The following is an 18,199-nucleotide window of genomic DNA, read 5'->3' as shown; positions in this document are numbered from 1 at the left end:
AGATTAAAAAAGAACTTTACATTTCATTAATTCATTCATTCATTACTTAATTAATTCATTCCAACACTGTATATGGCAAGCTATGCTGTAACTACTGGGTAAACCTTTGGCTTGGGTTACACTGATAGAAGCAAAGCTGCTGTACACAGGTGCCACTAGGCCCTCTAACCAGTATCAGTAAGCTATGTGGGTGAAGTGTCTTGCCCAAGGAAACAAATACTAAAACGGATGAAGCTGGCATTCAAACCAGCAACCCTCTGGTTGCAGCATCCTATGCCACTTTTGCTCCTATATATTATTATTTCAATAGAAGTCTATGTAATTAGATCTACAATGTACTATATAATTGGTTGATATTGAAACTGACTTAAAGTAGTTGATGAGGTTTGAATTTTGAGTAAACTGAATCATTGCAATAAGACTAATCGCATTTTATTTGTTTGAACTGAATAAGTCTTGGCAATACAATAAATAGATCTTATGTAATTATGTCTATTCTACATTCCCTTGACATATACAATTGCTTTTTGAGCCTCAGTGTGTAAGTTGCAACCCATGAAAATGGCAAAATCCTCTCTGCTAATCCCAAACAGAATTTGTTGCAGGCAATGTTACTGTGTGAAGCTGCACTCAATAAGAAAAACAGCCAGTCATTACAACACCTTTGGATGTAATTAATGCAGAGACATATCAAGGTAAGATCATGCAACTAGTGGCAATCTCATCCATACACTCTTAAACGGGTAAATTCATCAGATGCGAAGCAGTGGGTAACCTCAGCAATGCGGCATGCATGCGCTACTCATGTCAGAGCTTTCTGTTTTTAACAGTAAAAGGAATTACACCAGACATGTAATAGGGTTGTTCAACACCCATTTTGCGCACGTAGATACACAACGCTGCTCCTAATTTAGGATGAGTTTCTAATTTCAGATACATATACGCTATAGTTTGGGCTAGGAAGAAACAGAAACACAACATCCGGTTTCACAAACAAAAAAAACACTGACACTAGCTACAAAAAATATATATATCAATATGAAGCTCATCCTAGTTTCTAGTGTCTGTCTTTATAAGTTCCTGGTCTTCTGGCACTCAGATCCCATCCCTCCATGTGTCTGTATTTGTGTTTTCACAACACTGACACATCTTTGACACATATTCTCACACTTCCCCTTTTACACTTGATTTAAATCTGGTATAAAAAAAAAACAGTATGAGGTCTAAGATAGTTTAGTTTCTTTCACATAAGGAAGATAAATCTTTTACATTTTCACATGAGAAACATTTCATCAAATATTTCCTCTTAATATACTATGTAAACATCATATAAGCACAGCATGGTGAAATGGAAATAACAATGCAATGACCCAGACTGTACAATTATAAAGATAAAGAAAACTGTAGGGGGTTATAGCAGATGGCAACAGGCTTATTTAAAGCAAATTACTAAAATATGAAGAACCTGACTTAAGTTAATGGAAGTTAACAGCCTTTATCGATCGTTTAGTTTTTTTCTTTTCTAGGGTAAGAAAAGTAGTTTAATTTTATTTATGTAGAAACCCCAAGTGAGAACATATTCTGTGCACTATCAAATTTTTCAAGGATTGTGCTAAAATGTATTATTGAAACAGTTTTATAATAATAACACAACTTATCATTACACACCGTTTATCATGCACACTGTTTATCATACACACGTATTATAATGACAAAGTAAAAGGTGGCTAATAATGTGACCAAAGGCTTTTAGTATAAATCAGTATATTACACTTCTCAGTTTAAATGTAAAAACTCATGTCCATAAATATTCATTGCATCTGCTTTATTTGTGCTAATTTCTTTAGTAAATCAAAAAAAATCCTAACAAAATGCTTTAAAGATTGTGGCTGTAACATCAAAAGATGTGAAAATATTCTATGCAACATAATAGTTATTGATACTTTTACAGGCTTAAATAAATAAATAAAGAAAACATAAAAAGGACATCTTCCTAGGGGTGTCTTTTCCTGCATTCGGGATGAGATTTCACACCATTAACTCCCACCCTTCTACAACCCCCCACAAACCCACCTACATCCCACCATGCCTGCACTATAAATATTTCAATCACCAATCTATATTCATTATAAAACACATGCTGAATGCAATATGCGGTGGTGAGTATACAGGGCTTTTATTTATTCATCTTATTTATTTATATTTCTTTCCTGAGGGCAAGACATAGGTTTCTATCCATTCTGTGCTGATTGCTAGCTATTACAGAGCACTTAGAGCTTCCCTCGAACTGGCCAGAGGGGAACATAGGCCTCAAGAGAGGCACTCTTTACTATTAGGAAGTGTGTGCATGTGCTTTTTTGAAACCATATCAGAGATGTCACAAAAATAATTGTGAATATAAATGTTGACTGAAAGATCTGAAATAGAATATTTTTATCCTGTTTTGTTGGAGTTTTCACTGAAAAACTTTGGTAATGTTTTGGATAATCAGGTAAAATCAGGTGAAATCAGATTATCTGGCGAAATGCAATAAAAATGCAGCTTTGTAGATTCAGTTTTGATATGTATGAAATTAAAACTTTAGTTTTCCTTATTCAAATCATCACATAGTGCCTTCCTGAAAGCAAACAGTAGGCTTTTTGAAAGATTTATCATACTACAACTACAGACTTAAGTATATTTTATTACAAAAAAATTATCGAACTGATATGAAAGGGAAATTATTCCTGGTTTTAAAGTTTGAAAAAATAAAGCTTGTTGCCCCTTGGTGTCACAAAATATTTTTAATTAAAACTCTGCATTGATCAAATGACTTTGATGTACAGACATCTTTGAAAGAAATGAACCTGAAACTACAACACAAGATGCTTCTAAAATGTTTGCCTCAAATGTGCTAGAAACTAATGCATACCACCCTAAAAAGGAAAATTGTATCTTTTGTTTTCTTTGGTGCACTGTTAATTTCTGCAATGTGAAAAACAGTAAAATAGTATTTAAAGAACTCTGAACTTGTTCATACTATGTACCGCACATTCTAATCACTGTGCTCATAGAGCACAAATTTACATGTCATTTCAAGGTACCTTATTAGTATAGTCAATCAAATCATATAAACAGATCTGTTAAAAACTGTTCTAACCCAGTAAATTATATCTACTATAGTAATGGACTTGTTGAATGAACTTCTCTTGGATACATATAGCGACAGTGAATGGGCGCTTTCATTGAGTCATTGGCTTTTTTTTTTTTTAACCATCATTTCACCAGGAAGTCTCGCTGAGATTCAGATTTACAAAAGAGACCTGGCCATTGTACCAGCCAAATCAAAACAACATTAGAAAAAACACCTAGAGAGAAGCAGAACCTAGCAGAACCTTGCTTGATATTAACTATCCACTTCATTGGGAGGTTGAGAAAACAGAGCATAAACATAATAATAAAAGCGACACAAAAGCGCTAATGAATGTTCATACCTAAATGTTCATGCAGTTTTCCAAAGTAAAAGTTCAAACAGTACCTGTAGGAGGGAGATAATAGCAAATAATACAAATTGGAAAGAAGTAGGAGATTGCAACTGGAGGAACTTTGGCTTTCTACTATATTTCACATAAAGAAATATAACTCATTTGGTATAACCAAGGTCCACCAATTTTAATCTTTCAGATAACAAGTTCCAATAAGCTATCTTATATTTAATGACCCAGTAGCACAAGCTAGCTAGAAGGTCGCCATGGTGTTTGGGCAAATTGCAAATGAGAGAGAGGCAGAATATCAAGGGATCAATAGCAAGAGGAAAATTTACCATAATGCCATTTGGTGTAAATCTTCCCAAAGAAATCCTACAAATAATACCAAAAAAACATTTGATCTAGATAAAATAAGGTAAGATACACAAAGTTTCCATCCTGATATTTTTTTGATAGTACTTTATGAGCCTTAATAATATTCCTGCACTGGGTGCGATGACCAGTCATAAACAGACATTGGTGTCATCAGCTAGCAGTATCCCTTAACTATCAGAAAGCCAGATGGCAACATTTAACAGCTATTTATTGTCACCGTGGAGGTTTGACAGAAACCAAATCCAGACACAAAAGCTTGAGATGGTTACTTGAAGGTTTAATAACAAAAAGGGTAACAGAAGCAAAAATCCAAAAGCATAAATCCACAAACCTCCAAAAATTCCAAAGACCAGGAATACTCACAACAAGGGGGCAAAGAAATGACGACAAACCAGCAAAGAGTGACTTCTTCTTCTTCTTGTTTTTTTATGGCGGTTGGCAAACAACTAAGAGGTGCATTACCGCCACCAACCAGTAATGAGTGACAAAGAGTGACTGAACAGGAGGAGAACATATGACAGAGAGAAACAAAGACCAGGCTAATTAGCAGATTAAGAGCAGGTGTGAGCAGAGGCAAGAAGGGAGCTAGGGAAAAGGAGACGGACACAAGAGGGCAAATAAGAAATATCTAAGAACTTTAATATAATAAAAAATAACTAGAACACAAGAATGGAAATAAGACCAATGAAAACTCAAAGATAAAACTTGAGCAGAACCAAGACCATGACATTTATTAGAGGCCATCTTGCTTTACCCAGGCAGAATCCAGAGGGATTTGGGACTACTGTTCCCATCACTCTGAAAGGCAGTGGAACATTTATGTAAAAGAGCCTAATGACTTATGAAGGAGCTGTGAAGATAAGCGTACTACCCTTCATGCCAGCTGTGGTTTTATTATTAAAACCAAATGTATCTCTAAACCTTAACACTTTTAAATGTCTTATTTAAGTTACTTTACCGCTGTTATTCTCTTGCTACTAAGATACTGTATAATTATAATGATTATATCAGAAACAGCATTTCCCTTTTTTCTTACTGACATTCCTTTTTACCAACCAAACTGTATTCCACTCATAATGCTGCTATTCAGAGAGTACCTTAAGTACCTTGTACATACACTGTACAATTTTTTGCCCCTTTTGGGCCGATTCTCTAGTCGTGCAAGAATTTTTAGATAAGGCCTGAACATGCGTCGTGTAGCATACAGGGGGTAATGAGGGGCGATTAGCCTCTCACGACCACCACCTGATCAGGAATCGTAAGGTTAGGAGAAAATCAAACATGTTTGAAATTCAGTTGGGCATCGGGCCACACAGTGTGAGAACATCCATCGTGGGCAGTGAACTTTTGAACCCTGCGGTTCCATAATACAGTTTGATCTGTAGCTGCATACGATTGAAAATATTGCATAGTGTATGCTCGGCTTTAGAAAACATTTATCTTTAAACTTGAAAAGAAGGATTTGCTCATGTAGATCTTGGGCATAGTTTGTAAATATTAATAGTTATATTAATTAACTGTTTGCTGCTCAATCGTTTCTACAGCAGTCCCTCATGGTTCCCCCTTCAGGTGGCAAGACCACTGGATGGCCGTCCGTCACTCCTCATGTCTTGACATGGCCGTGTCCCGCGAGGAAGAACCTAACCACAAGACACTTGCCGACAAACTCTTACCCCATGCCTGGCTCCATGGTGGGGTCCCGGCTCCTCTGTACCTGGTAACGTCACATGCCATTTTTATTTATTTATTCATTTTTTCCTACTTGCTTTAATTCTGTTTTATTTTCCTATATTTTAATCATGTAAAACACTTTGCATTGTCTTTGTACTGAATTGAACTATACAAATAAATTTGCCTTGCCTTGCCTTTTAAGCCCCAGACAACATAGCCTCTGGGATCATTCATGCACTGAAACCCCTCCACCACGTCAAGTGGAGGAGTTCAAGTATTTTGTGGTCCTGTACACGAGTAAGTGGAAAATGTAGTGGGAGATACATAGACAGATAGGTGTGACTGCTGCTATAATGTGGATGTTACACCGGCCTGTTGTGTTAAACAGAGAGCCGAGCTATAAGCATAGCTCTGTATTTAGAGAGAGAAGCTATAAGCCTGGAGCTAAAGAAGGGGATCTTGAAAGATGACTGGCTTCAGAGAAAATGTGGCCCCGATTTTAGTGGCTAGAGCTGAACAAGGGATATTGCAGGTGGTTCAGGTGAAGCTGGGAAGAGTCTTCCAGATTGAATTTTCACTTACGCTTTATTGATGGAATTTTGACCTGTTCTTCCTGATTGAAATTATGTAATTGAGTCAGATTGGTAGATCAACTTGTCCCCTCGTGAAACCTAAAAGTTTGCTTCAGGAAAAATGAAAATATCTTCCATTCCAACTACATCAATTTATAGCTGATAGCGACTGTTCCTTTCACCTATTACCCCACCCTGACCCCACAAAATATTTATACCATCGGGAAGGACACACTTGTGGACAGGAAATTAACTCTGGATGGCTGAGCCGAATTCGGACAGCCTTTATCCTTCTGGACATCACTATGCACGGGGAGGATGCTTGTCAAATTGGAACTGCAGCCTTTCAAAACATTAAAACATAAAAATGCAAAAAAAGTTACACAAATGTAAGGAATAACTTAATATCTCTCTTTTTTTAATGAGATCTAAAACTTAAGAAGATGCATACATTTCCCTGTCACACAGGGTGCACGTGATGAAATAATGTATATAATATAGGCAGTGCCTATACATCCTTTTCAAGCAAAGGGTATGGGAGTCTGTATAGCTCCCAAGCACATGATGGGAATGTTAAGAGTTCCCTGTGCTAAATGAACTATTAGAAGGTAGCATCCAACTTTGTTTTCCCACCTCCTTCCTTACTGACAGCACTTATTGTGGCAAGTGCTGACACACTTCCACTTTGGCTTTAGTCATTATCAATTAGTGGTAATTGAATGGACCCCATGAACTGTAAAAGAGTTTGCTGAGTGATTGTTCCAAATTTTTAAAATTTAGAGGTCCAAATTTCTCTACCTGTTATTTAACTGGTTTATTTTGGTCTCATATTACAAAAAGGAGGTAGTGAGTTCAAGTTTTTTTTCTTCTTCATCTCAGGCAAAAAGAAATCAATCTGTGGCCTAATTAAGAAATGTTTCATCTGATATCAGACAATGGCAAGAATTGTGTCTATCATACTGTCTTTAAATATGTTTTTTATATTTCAGACAATGGTGACTCAAGGGTTGTTTGGCTGCTATTGAGAGAACAAGTAAGGAGAAAATCCTCACATATCTTGTACTATCAGGAATTTAATATCCTTTTTTTAACTGTAAATTGATTCTAAGAAGCTAGTGGAAAGCTTATAGGGACGTACTGTATGGCTTCCACAGGTGGCAATTTACACCGAATGCAATTTTTCAATTCCGTGATTGTCTACGTAACATGTTTGCATTTAGTCATGTTGCGATGTGTCCAGATGTCTGCAATTGACCACAAATATATATTTTTCTCAATTTCCAAAAGCACAGTAACATTGCCAAATTTCGGATAGTATTAAAATTGTATATAATTTTAAACGATGTGTATAGTATGGGGATATAAAGACTCAACATCATCTGATAACTCTTTCTGTTGCTAATGGATGTTTATTGACTACTAGAATGAAACCACAGTGAGTATTCCTTGTCTGCAAACACTGTAGCTTTCTCTGGTGTTATGGATACATGTCGATACCCCCGCCTTCGCTCAAACGCATCCCTTCAGACTTAGAGCATCCGTCCGCTACCTCTACATCCTCTTTCCCCAGCCTTTATCCCTCCATCTTACCTATTGATTGAACTAATAATGTGTTTTTAGCAGCAGATTAATGGCACATTATCCTAACGAGGGTGTCTGAAGGGACAGGACGTGAGGGAGAGTGTTAGAGATGATGCTGTTTAATTGGTTCACAGTCTGTGTTTGTGTGCCAAAGTTTTCTAAGTGTGATGTTTTTAAGACTGGTAATGAAAGAAAAATCCTATTTTTATTATTATTAAGGAAACCTCTAAATGCATATAAATCATTATGAATAATGAGTTATGGTCTTGTTTTAACTAAGTGTTTTTCCAAAATCCAAGCTAAAGCAAAAAAAAAAAAAAGGCAACATATGTAAAATTGTTGTTGGACAGTCTAGACTACATTTTACATAAAACTTAAGCAGAAATCAGATTGTCCTTTTGTAATTACCAGTATCTTACAAATAAAGACACTATTACTTCAAGACAATCTTGGGACTTTAACTTTTTGTCTTTATTTCTATACAATCGTATGAAATTTAATGCAAACCTGTTGCTACATTAAAAATAGGAAGATATTTTTAAAAACCAAAGAAAAGTATTAAAAAACTAACGTTTAATTCCATGCACTTGCAATATCACTTATCACTTATGTTGTACAAATTAGTTATGCACTTTTACTTCCACACAGCTATCCTTACAATTAACGTTTGGACAGGTTCCAGCTGGGTCTCATCTTTTCTCATCCTTACACTTTTATGCTACCCTCTTAGTCTGCATCACTCTCTTTTATCGGATCCATCCCCACTGGCATTTTTTTGTCAATTTCCTCTGGCAATTTGCATTTATGGATAGTGGTGTTGATATGTGTGTGTGTGTGTGTGTGTGTGTGTGTGTGTGTGTGTGTGTGTGTGTGTGTGTGTGTGTGTGTGTGTGTGTGTGTGTGTGTGTGTTTGGGGGGGGTTGCTAAATCTGTAGATCAATAGGCCATCTAGCACCCCTTAAGACTAACATGAAAAGGCATTGCATTTCAAGTTTCCATGTCTAACTGATTGCCTCGTTTACTGAACAGGATGCTGCATCAAGTAATTTTGATCTAGGGTTTCCCTACACTGCTTTGGGACACCCTGGTGAATCTGCACAGAGAACAGGTCAGTGTCAGACAAAGCTGGCACAACCATGTCTGAAGGTTTTTTTAGTTATTTACTAGACAGCTGTAGGTCTTGAAGAACTTAACCTTTCTTTTCTTTGCTTTGACTTGTGTGAATCCAGACGCTCTATCCCATCCTCTTGGTCAATGACCTCTGTCAGATGACCGAGAGAGGTTAAGAGAGGTTAAAGAAATGGGTGAAACCAACCAAGGGGCCCCCAGCAAGTCATGCAAAAAAGGTCCGCCAGCAAGGTTTACACTGAGACACACTTGGAGTTTCTTTCCACCTCATTTTCTTTTTGGGAAACAATGGGGACCCTCGGCTACAGCAGAGCAAAGACCCATGCAGCAATACAAACAGGACCATAGTTTTTCCAACACAAACACACACTCATCAAGCGGTTTTCTTCCTTTCTTCCCACTCCCTCCCTTGTAGCACAATTTCCCTCCTCGGCCCCTTTTTCATTCAGACATAATCAACACAGTCGGGCTTGAGTGCACAGATTACAATAATGAGCTATGGCAAGGCAGGAGGCGAGAGGGAAGCACAGTGAGAGTAGGAGAGGGATAGTGGGGTGATAAAACGACAAGATCTGAATGGCTGAAGCAATTAGCTCTACTTACAAGTTATAGAGCATTGAGTTAATGTGCAAAATTAAATAAATCAAATGTTTTAAATGACTTTTCGCACTTTTAAGCATATTAAGCATTGAAAATTGATGCTTTAAAGATGGTGTTATCTTCTCCAACAAGTAAAAGGTAATGGTTGTTAATACAGGAGTGTGCCACATCTTGTACATGTGAGTAGATGCAGAGGATTGTGGGTAGAAAGGAGAACTGAGGATTGAGAACACAAGACAGCCACATATTTGTAATTTGCCTCTTATCTCTAAAAAACATTTGGCTACACTCTATTCATTCAAATAGAAATAAAGCAGGAAAGATTAAAGTCCTTTTTTCTGTTTTGTTTGTTACATTTTTATGCCCTAAGATCTTACATGTAAGGATTAAGTGAGGTGTGAAAAACAAGGTTAGGTTGGAAGGTTAATTCTGATTAAGCCAATCAGTTTAAACATTTTAATACAAAATGTAAAAATATTTATAAATTATTAATGAAAAACTGCTTGCTAAGCTTATTTTCTTTTTGTTTGTTATGCATATAAAGATTGCATTTATTTTCTGACTGTATGAGTGCATGAGGTTCAAATAAATATCTTAAGTCAGAAGATATGCTACAGAATTTAACAAAAAAAACAGCAAAAGATAACAAATAAAGAAACAAGTGAAATTCTAAAACTAAATATAAGATGCAAGAATTTATCTAAAATGCTTAAAACTTTTTGCATTTTAAAGGAAAAACAAACATTTGTTTCTAAGAAAATGTTCTTTCAGATTCAGAGGTATTCATTTATATATAATAACTATTTCTCACATTTGTCTAAACTTATTATGCTGATCTTGTGTTCTTCCTGTTGTTATTTTTCTTATTATTATTATTACTATAATAATATTGTATATTTATAATATCTTGTTGTAAACATTCAAATACCCAACAATAATAACAATAGTAATACTTAAAAATCACCTTTTTTCTTTATGTTCGTAATACATCTGTGTCATTTTCAGTTCTTAATGTTAAATAAAATATGTTTCTCATTTTTGCACATTGATCTTTTTATATTAAGCGCTTTACTAAACTTTTATCCTGATTAATTAAATTTTCTCTCCTTTTTACTCTCTGTTTGTGTTTAATATCTTGATTAAGATTTTATTTTTATGGATAGAGTTTGTTTTATGCCTTATAAAGTATAGTAATTATAGAAAGTACAGTTATCTTTTGTTAAAATATAAACCTATAGTGACTATGTGGAGAAATTGCTTTAATTATGTTTTTCACAGGCTGACCTGCTGGTGAGACATGGATTAGATGTACTTCCAAGTAACAACATAAACCTCAGCCTTTTTTTCTGCATCAACCATTCCCTAGATCAGCAACTTCCCCTATTTACTGTCTAAGTAAGGCAAAGAGTCATCATCAAACTACTCATCTAACATATTGCACATTGCATAATTAATACAGATGCAGTGCATTCACACACAAATGTAGGCAGGCGTGCGTTCCAGACCTCTTGTCTCCATGTGATCACCATCTGAAGTTGTACTGGTGACTTTGGATTTAACAGGAATACATCTGTGTTTAATTAAATAAGACTATCTAATCGTTGTGTGCTACTTTTACATTTTTATTCTTACTCATATCCAAGCATCTCCTCATATTTATAACTGCTTTATGATACTTTTAAATATTAGCAAATAAAGTAGTATTTAGACTAATATATTCTGATTTGAAAATGATATTTCTGAACAAGTTTCAGTTTTTTGATTACTACTATTGACACTGTCAATTTTTTTATTTTTTTAAATAAAATGAATGATTTTATAAATATTATTTTTTTTTTTATCTTTTTTACTTTTTGAGACTTGGGTTCGCTTAGTTGCATTTTCTTCACAGCCATAACATAAAATATATATATGTGTGTTAAAATACAACTTAGTTCACATTACTCATTTCCATTGTTTCTCGAACCGTTTAATTTTAAGTAAAAGAAAAAAAAAACAGAATTAACCCTTGGCAAAGTGGAATAAAGAAAGAATATATTTTAAGAAGGAAAATAAAACACGTGCGTAAAACTAAATAAAATGTTAATTACATTCATTTAAATACATAGCTGTAGCATTAAAAATCATGACAGAAAACGCATGCAGATAGGCTATAGTAATAATTTCTTTGGTGGCTTAGGCTGCAGTTGATGATAAAATAATTACAAAATACTAGTATGCGGTAAACAATAATGTGTTTTAGGTCTTCTGAGCTATGTAACTTGTTTTGTACCAGAGGTACTTTCTTCAACTGGACATAAATAATGCTGAACATGCTTTAAGTACATGATAAGAAACTAATTTGCTGTCTTTAGACTTGCAGTCTTCATAAAAAATAACGACAATTGCATTAAAAAATGTTTTGGCCACAAAATGTCTCAGACGCTCAAAAGACTTGGCGAGAAAGTCACCAAGAAGATTGTCTCGTTTAGTCAGGGAGCAGCGAAAAAGCTGTCATACATCCCCATCGTACAGACTCAGGTACTTGCTGGCGCTAGAGAAGCAGAGGTAAGGTGCGCTGCTCCCTGGGTAAACCAGCGGCAGAGGCATTGGCAGCAGACATCTTCCCAGCAGGTTGTTCTCTTTATACAAGGCGGGTAGAGTCCCCCCCGCTGCGGGTTTCCCTGCCTCGGGGAAATCTCTGACCGGTCCGTCGATCTCGGTAGAGATCTGGCGCTTCAGTTTATTCCTGCGGTTCTGGAACCAGATTTTCACCTGGGTCTCTGTCAGCTGTAGGGAGCTGGCCAGGCACGCGCGCTCTGCGCTGCTCAGGTAGCGCTTCATGTCGAAGGTAGACTCCAACTGGAAAATCTGTCTCTTTGAAAAAATCGTACGCGTCTTCTTTTTCGTTACTATTTTGCTCTTTTTATTGGGGCTCCCTCCTCTATGGAGCTCCAGAGAAGCCTCCGGTACCGTGGCGGTGGTGGTGATGGAGCCGCTGTCCTCGCAGCTGCTGTCTCCGCTGTCAAAGCGCGTCTTTCCCTGGTTCCCGCAGTCTGCTGCTCCACTGCAGCTACTCACCAGTTCTAGAAATTCAGTAAAACTCACTTAAACAAGCCCTTCTAGTTTCCCTGTCACTCAGATTGTAAAATCATGATATATTGTGTAAAATCTCTTACCACTTTGCCTCAGCCTGCTTCCCGGATCCGGCCTTTGCTCTGGGACTGGTTCATCCTGACAGCTGCCACAGTTCGTCTTCAGGTTTAGGATGTTGTCAATAGTGAACTTTAGAGGAGCGGTGGGTCGACATGGTCCTTCTGCTTTGTTCATATTCTCCTTTGTGAAACTTTAATTCACCCTCCACCTCAGACTGTCTCTCTACACTCTGGTTCGGGACGTTATTCTCTCCGCTGGCGGTGGGACTGTCCTCGCAGCATAGCAGCAGCCTCTAAGCAGTCACTGCTGAGCTCTGCAGGCGCTGTTAGCGCTCTCACCGGAGAGAGCTCTTGGTCCCCCCTGATTGGCTCAGAGAATTAGTAATATGAACCAATCAGAGAGCGTGATTAGATGGGAGCGCAGGTTTGCTGTTCATCTGACGTTTTCCTAGAGCTGATGCTCAAAGAGCCACTAAAGATAAAACAAATGCTCATTCAATTACTCTAAATAAACATTAACGGTATACTATCGTGAATTTTCCTGACACCCCTGTACTTTCATTTAGTTGGATTTTTTTGTTGACATGATCTAAACTCCCAGTTATAGTGTCATTTTTATTTTATGATGTTCTTTTATTATGTGTTAGTATATATATATATATATATATATATATATATATATATATATATATATATATATATATATATATATATATATATATATATATATATATATATATATATAAACTGTATTAGTTATCGTCTCTAAGCGTTTAAGTGAAAGAAAGAAAGAAAGATTAGCCTTTAAGTTTCTTTAAGAAAAAGCCCTTTTTTTCTAGCTATATATATATATATATATATATATATATATATATATATATATATATATATATATATATATATATATTTGGTTTTTTGCCTCCAGACAGCTGCTTCAGGTGTTGTCACATGCGAAACGGGTCATCTAAGGTGTCGAGACAGAGCCCCTTTAAGGAATTAAACTAATAAACTAAATAACTTTAAGGCATATGTTTTCTTGAAGTTTATTTTTAAATGCTACACTGGGTTTTTAGGTTAGGATCATGAGAACACAATAAAAACAAAGGACAGTTTTGCAATATACATATTCTTTTATTTTTATGTGAAAAATTGACAAAGATTAAAAAAAAAAAGTGTGACTTTAAATAGGCTATAAAACTTTGCAAAAATACGTGTATCTAAACACACAGAAAATCCAGCCTGCTGTTGCCAGCTTATCTGATTGCAGCACACGCTATAGAGTCTCAGGAAGAGAAATATAGAATTTCTTAAGAGTTGAAATTCTTTGCTTCGTATATTTGGAGCCAGAAAACAGATTCCCTGCAGTGTTTTTGGTTTATTGCACATTGATATCAACTGAGTGAGTCTGAGTGAGTTTGCGGTGTCTTAAACCAAAGCAGTCATCTGCGAGCTTAGCATGTTCACAGGATGAGAAAAGGGCGACAAAGGATGACTGACGGCCCAGGAAGGAGAAACTGAATGTCCGTTTATGCAAAAACCAAAAACACCGGTGGGAGTTTGTCCTTCGTGATACAGGATCGGCACCCTGACTATCCGCTGGGTTGGGTTCGGGATGTTGACGGCCTCCAGGTCCGCCGCCAGCTGCCTTTTCCATTTATTCCTTCTATTCTGAAACCAGATTTTCACCTGCGTCTCGGTCAGGTGGAGGGACGCAGCCAGGCCCGCTCTCTCTGAGCTGCTCAGGTAGCGCTTTAAGTCAAATGTGGACTCCAACTGGAACACCTGGCTGCGGCTAAACACAGTCCGAGTCTTTTTCTTACGGCCGGAGTATGAACCGGACGGTGCGTCAGGGTCTTGCCGTGCGTCCAGTACATTTGACGCGTCCTCGGTGTCGTCCGTGGGGCTGCAGTCGGCCGTCTTATGGTCGATATGATCGCTGCTCTCAGTTATCGGTTCTGAAACGACAGGGGAAGCCCTGTCGCTGATCGATGATGCACAGCAAGGCTCCTCTGAAGTCGGGCCTGAAAGAGAAATAGCGAAGAAGCTGTCAAGGAAGGGGCTGGTTACAATTTTTATTATTATTATTATATTTTTTTTTTGTGGGCATCAGAGAGTGTTGGTCCCTGACCAAAAGTTATTTCTACATATGGAAACTACAATAGATTGATGTTATGTGCATATGTATTTCTAGAAATCCCTACATCCACACACCTAAAACTATACCTGCAGGCCTTTGACGATTTAAACCCAATACAGTACACTGCAAAAAAAATGTAAATCTAAATACGTTTTTCTTGAATTGAGGAGGTAATTGAGACACGAAATAAGACAATTTCCATTTAAAATAAGAAAACACAATTGCATTGTCTTATTTCAAGTGCATATTATTTAATTATTTTATTTTAAGACACAAAAATATTAATTCCATTGGCAAATTATCTTATTTACCTGCTCAAATTAATGGAAAATACACTTAATTAAAGACATCTTTGCTCATTTTAGATCCCTTTTGCAGTGTAAGTCCAAAAAAGGAAGAGAATACAAGAAACATGTTTTTTAAACTTGCTGTTTCTACTAATTTCGCTCACACACATTTAAATGAGTGATTATTACTATTACAAAATATTTCTTAAATGTTGCAAAGGTAAAAAAAAACACAATGTACAGCATACTGATATAAGCATGTACTTATTTTAAAACATCAAAAACAATGTTGTATGTATACGCAGTAAGATAAGTCTAGTAAGTAATATTAAAGTGCGATATTTTCACTATTTAAAGAGGGCACTCTAAACTGCGTCCCCCTGGTGGCACAAACTGACACATGGCCGCCTAAAGACACGCTGTCGAGCGGCTCCATTGAGAACATGAACGTGTCTAATAAACTGACCGAAACTAATACTTTTAAATTGTGAAGGAAAGTAAATGGGAGGAGGTCAAGTTTTACGATCTTTCCTCTGGAGAATTCCTGCAGCCCAAGGCTCCTTATGTTGTACAGACATGACAACAACAGAGCACAAACCAACACCTTGGTCGCATATTTGATGCTGATGGATACAGATGGACAGGCAGGCCTTCAGTTTAGTGCGATAGTATTCCAATTAAATATGATTTTATTTGTTGATTTTTAAATATGCACGAGTGAGATGACATAAGTGTGAAGCTAGTAATTGTGTCAAAGTCACTGCATGGGCACATCAGAGGGAGGGACGCTGAGTTGTGATGTGATGATGCCAGTGGCACAAATGTCACCCAATGTGCGTAAGAGTGTCACATTGCCGGGCGGTTATCTAAGGTTGCAATGCGTAATCCACTCATGTAATCCTCTGATTTAAAAAAAATAATAATTCTCAAGAGGAGTATCAGCTGGGAACAGGGCGATTTGTAAAAGAAAAACTGTTTCCGCTTAAATTTTTTTAATACATTTTTTTTGTATTGTTAAAACCGAGAGAATGTTAAGTTTTAAAGCTGCTAAGGCAAACACGGTGAGAGAAAATCAGGAAGCTGAAAATATTTTATGTGAAGGACGTGCAATAAAACATGCAATATCAAATTATTGGCCTATTACGCAGATTTTAGACAAAATCTGCAAAGAAGAATTTTACATTTAAAAGACAAGCATTAAGCATAAAACTATAGGAATATAAATGCCCTTTTCATAAATAAAGGTATTATGTTAGATATCTATGTGTTATTGAAAAGCTTTGGTTTTACACCTTTACGCAGCACATATCTAGTAATAAAATTCAGATTTATTTAATTATATTGATCTTATTTTTACTTACTGCATGGTCCCAAAGCTCTAATGCTCATCACTGTCCCGCTGCAGCTCAAATGCAGCGGCAGGTGTCTATCAGAGCAGAGGGCTGTGGCGCTGCAGCGGTTCGGCACAGAGGTTCTGTTATCGGTGTGATGCGCCACTCCGGCCCAAACCGATTCCCTTCTCCCCTCGCTCAGCAGATTCTCGATGAAAAATGAAGTCCCTTTCGGAGGAGAGGGAACCCAGTCGTCCGCTAGCCTGCCTTGCATGCTTTCTCTGATGTCACTGAGCTGTTACGCAAAGTGCCAGGGGTTCCTTCGGATCGAGCATTATCGGAAGTTCAAGCGTCCATTTCAGGCGTCTCTTCATTTGCTCCTCATTCGCGGTCCAGGCGGGGATCTCCTCCTCGCTCGGGGTGAGCGAGAGACGGGGATGGAAGCAGCATCACACGGAAACACGTCAAGTCCTGTGAATAGTGACTCATCCAGCGATTGGAGGAGCGCGGCGACGAATGAGGCTTTCTGCAGAGAGGAGAACTACTGTCTCGTGCGTGCGTGAGTGTGTTCATGTGCAGACCCGTCCCTCCAGGCCACGCAGAGAAGAGGAATCCTTTCTGTCCGATCGAAGCACTATTTTATTTAGGTCAGTTATGGTAAAAATGATAGGATATCTGGGTAGCAAACAAGTTTGGAGCCAAGGCTATAAGCGCACTGGCGTTATATATATATATATATATATAGATAGATAGATAGATAGATAGATAGATAGATAGATAGATAGATAGATAGATAGATAGATAGATAGATAGATAGATAGATAGATAGATAGATAGATAGATAGATAGATAGATAGATAGATAGATAGATATATATATATATATATATATATATATATATATATATATATATATATATATATATATATATATATATATATATATATAGATAGATAGATAGATAGATGATAGATTGCTAATATTGACTTGATAAGTCAAGACCAGCTAGCGTGGGATCTATAATGCAAAAAATATGCCTAGAGCCTTTAAACGGTCCTTTACTGCCAAAACAAATTGTCTTGATACCTGTTTGGATTTCGAACTTTAATTAGGGATTAAATATAATAGTTTTACAATACTGTCCCTGAAATGTCAACATATCTTTTACATACAAAATTAGACCTAGGCCAACACATGACTGTCCAACCCTAGCATGAGGCATAGAGACAAAATAACGTCAAAATTAAAATACTTTAAGTGGGACTTTTCTCACAATTTCAGTGACTAATATCTCCCACACTCTAATACAGATTGGTCAATGCAACCAAAATATTGATTGAATTTTACCAATCTGGTTGGTAGTTATGTGTCCAACTTTGTTTAAAGCAACCAATCTAATTTGGTTGTGTTTCAATCAATTTATATGGGAAAAAGGGAAAATATTACTTTAGTGATAGTTCAAGGTGTTGCTTTATTGTATGTCTCGTACCATGTCTTTCGGTTGTGCTGTTCTTTTTTCATCTCATTACAGGTGATGAAGCAAACTGAAAATGTTTTGTCATGTTTCATCTTTTCTCTTTTTTTTTTTCCTTTTCTTCTTCTGTTTTTCTGCTCTATTTACATTGCAGTGTCCATATAAACTGTAAAACTCCCTGTATAATTATAATAAAGCAATTTATATGCATGAAACAAGTGGAGCAGTAATTGCCATACTGCTCCACTTGTGAAAGTAAAATACGTTGGGCTCTTTGTGGCATCATGACAATTATTCTTATTGCCACACTGCCAGACAGGACACTGTATAAAAAAAATAAAAAAAAAAAAGGAAAAAGGGAAAACTTGTACATATTGGTCACTTTAACCAAAGTATCGGTTAGATATAGCAACTTTGACAGCTTGAACTAACAATTCTTCAA

At 36.7% G+C, this 18,199-nt stretch overlaps 2 protein-coding genes across 2 annotated transcripts; both read right to left on the bottom strand.

Moving 5' to 3' along the window:
* Window positions 1–11,399: 11,399 nt before the first annotated feature.
* Window positions 11,400–12,856, bottom strand: LOC119775477 (homeobox protein HMX2-like). The gene is made up of 2 exons (XM_038273472.1): window positions 12,553–12,856; window positions 11,400–12,459 (listed from the first exon to the last, which is right to left on the bottom strand). Exons 1-2 carry the CDS (start codon window positions 12,701–12,703, stop codon window positions 11,888–11,890), a joined length of 723 nt encoding a protein of 240 aa, XP_038129400.1. The 5' UTR covers window positions 12,704–12,856; the 3' UTR covers window positions 11,400–11,887.
* Window positions 12,857–13,638: 782 nt separating this feature from the next.
* On the bottom strand, window positions 13,639–16,848 carry hmx1 (H6 family homeobox 1). Its single transcript, XM_038273475.1, has 2 exons — window positions 16,314–16,848; window positions 13,639–14,549 (listed from the first exon to the last, which is right to left on the bottom strand). Exons 1-2 carry the CDS (start codon window positions 16,555–16,557, stop codon window positions 13,954–13,956), a joined length of 840 nt encoding a protein of 279 aa, XP_038129403.1. The 5' UTR covers window positions 16,558–16,848; the 3' UTR covers window positions 13,639–13,953.
* Window positions 16,849–18,199: the final 1,351 nt, after the last annotated feature.

The sequence above is a fragment of the Cyprinodon tularosa genome, unplaced genomic scaffold (assembly GCF_016077235.1).
Source record: "Cyprinodon tularosa strain WSP-4 unplaced genomic scaffold, ASM1607723v1 ctg873, whole genome shotgun sequence".
NCBI classification, from domain to species: domain Eukaryota; kingdom Metazoa; phylum Chordata; class Actinopteri; order Cyprinodontiformes; family Cyprinodontidae; genus Cyprinodon; species Cyprinodon tularosa.
Note: the sequence above shows the minus strand (reverse complement) of the source record. Positions and strands in the feature narration are given on the sequence as shown.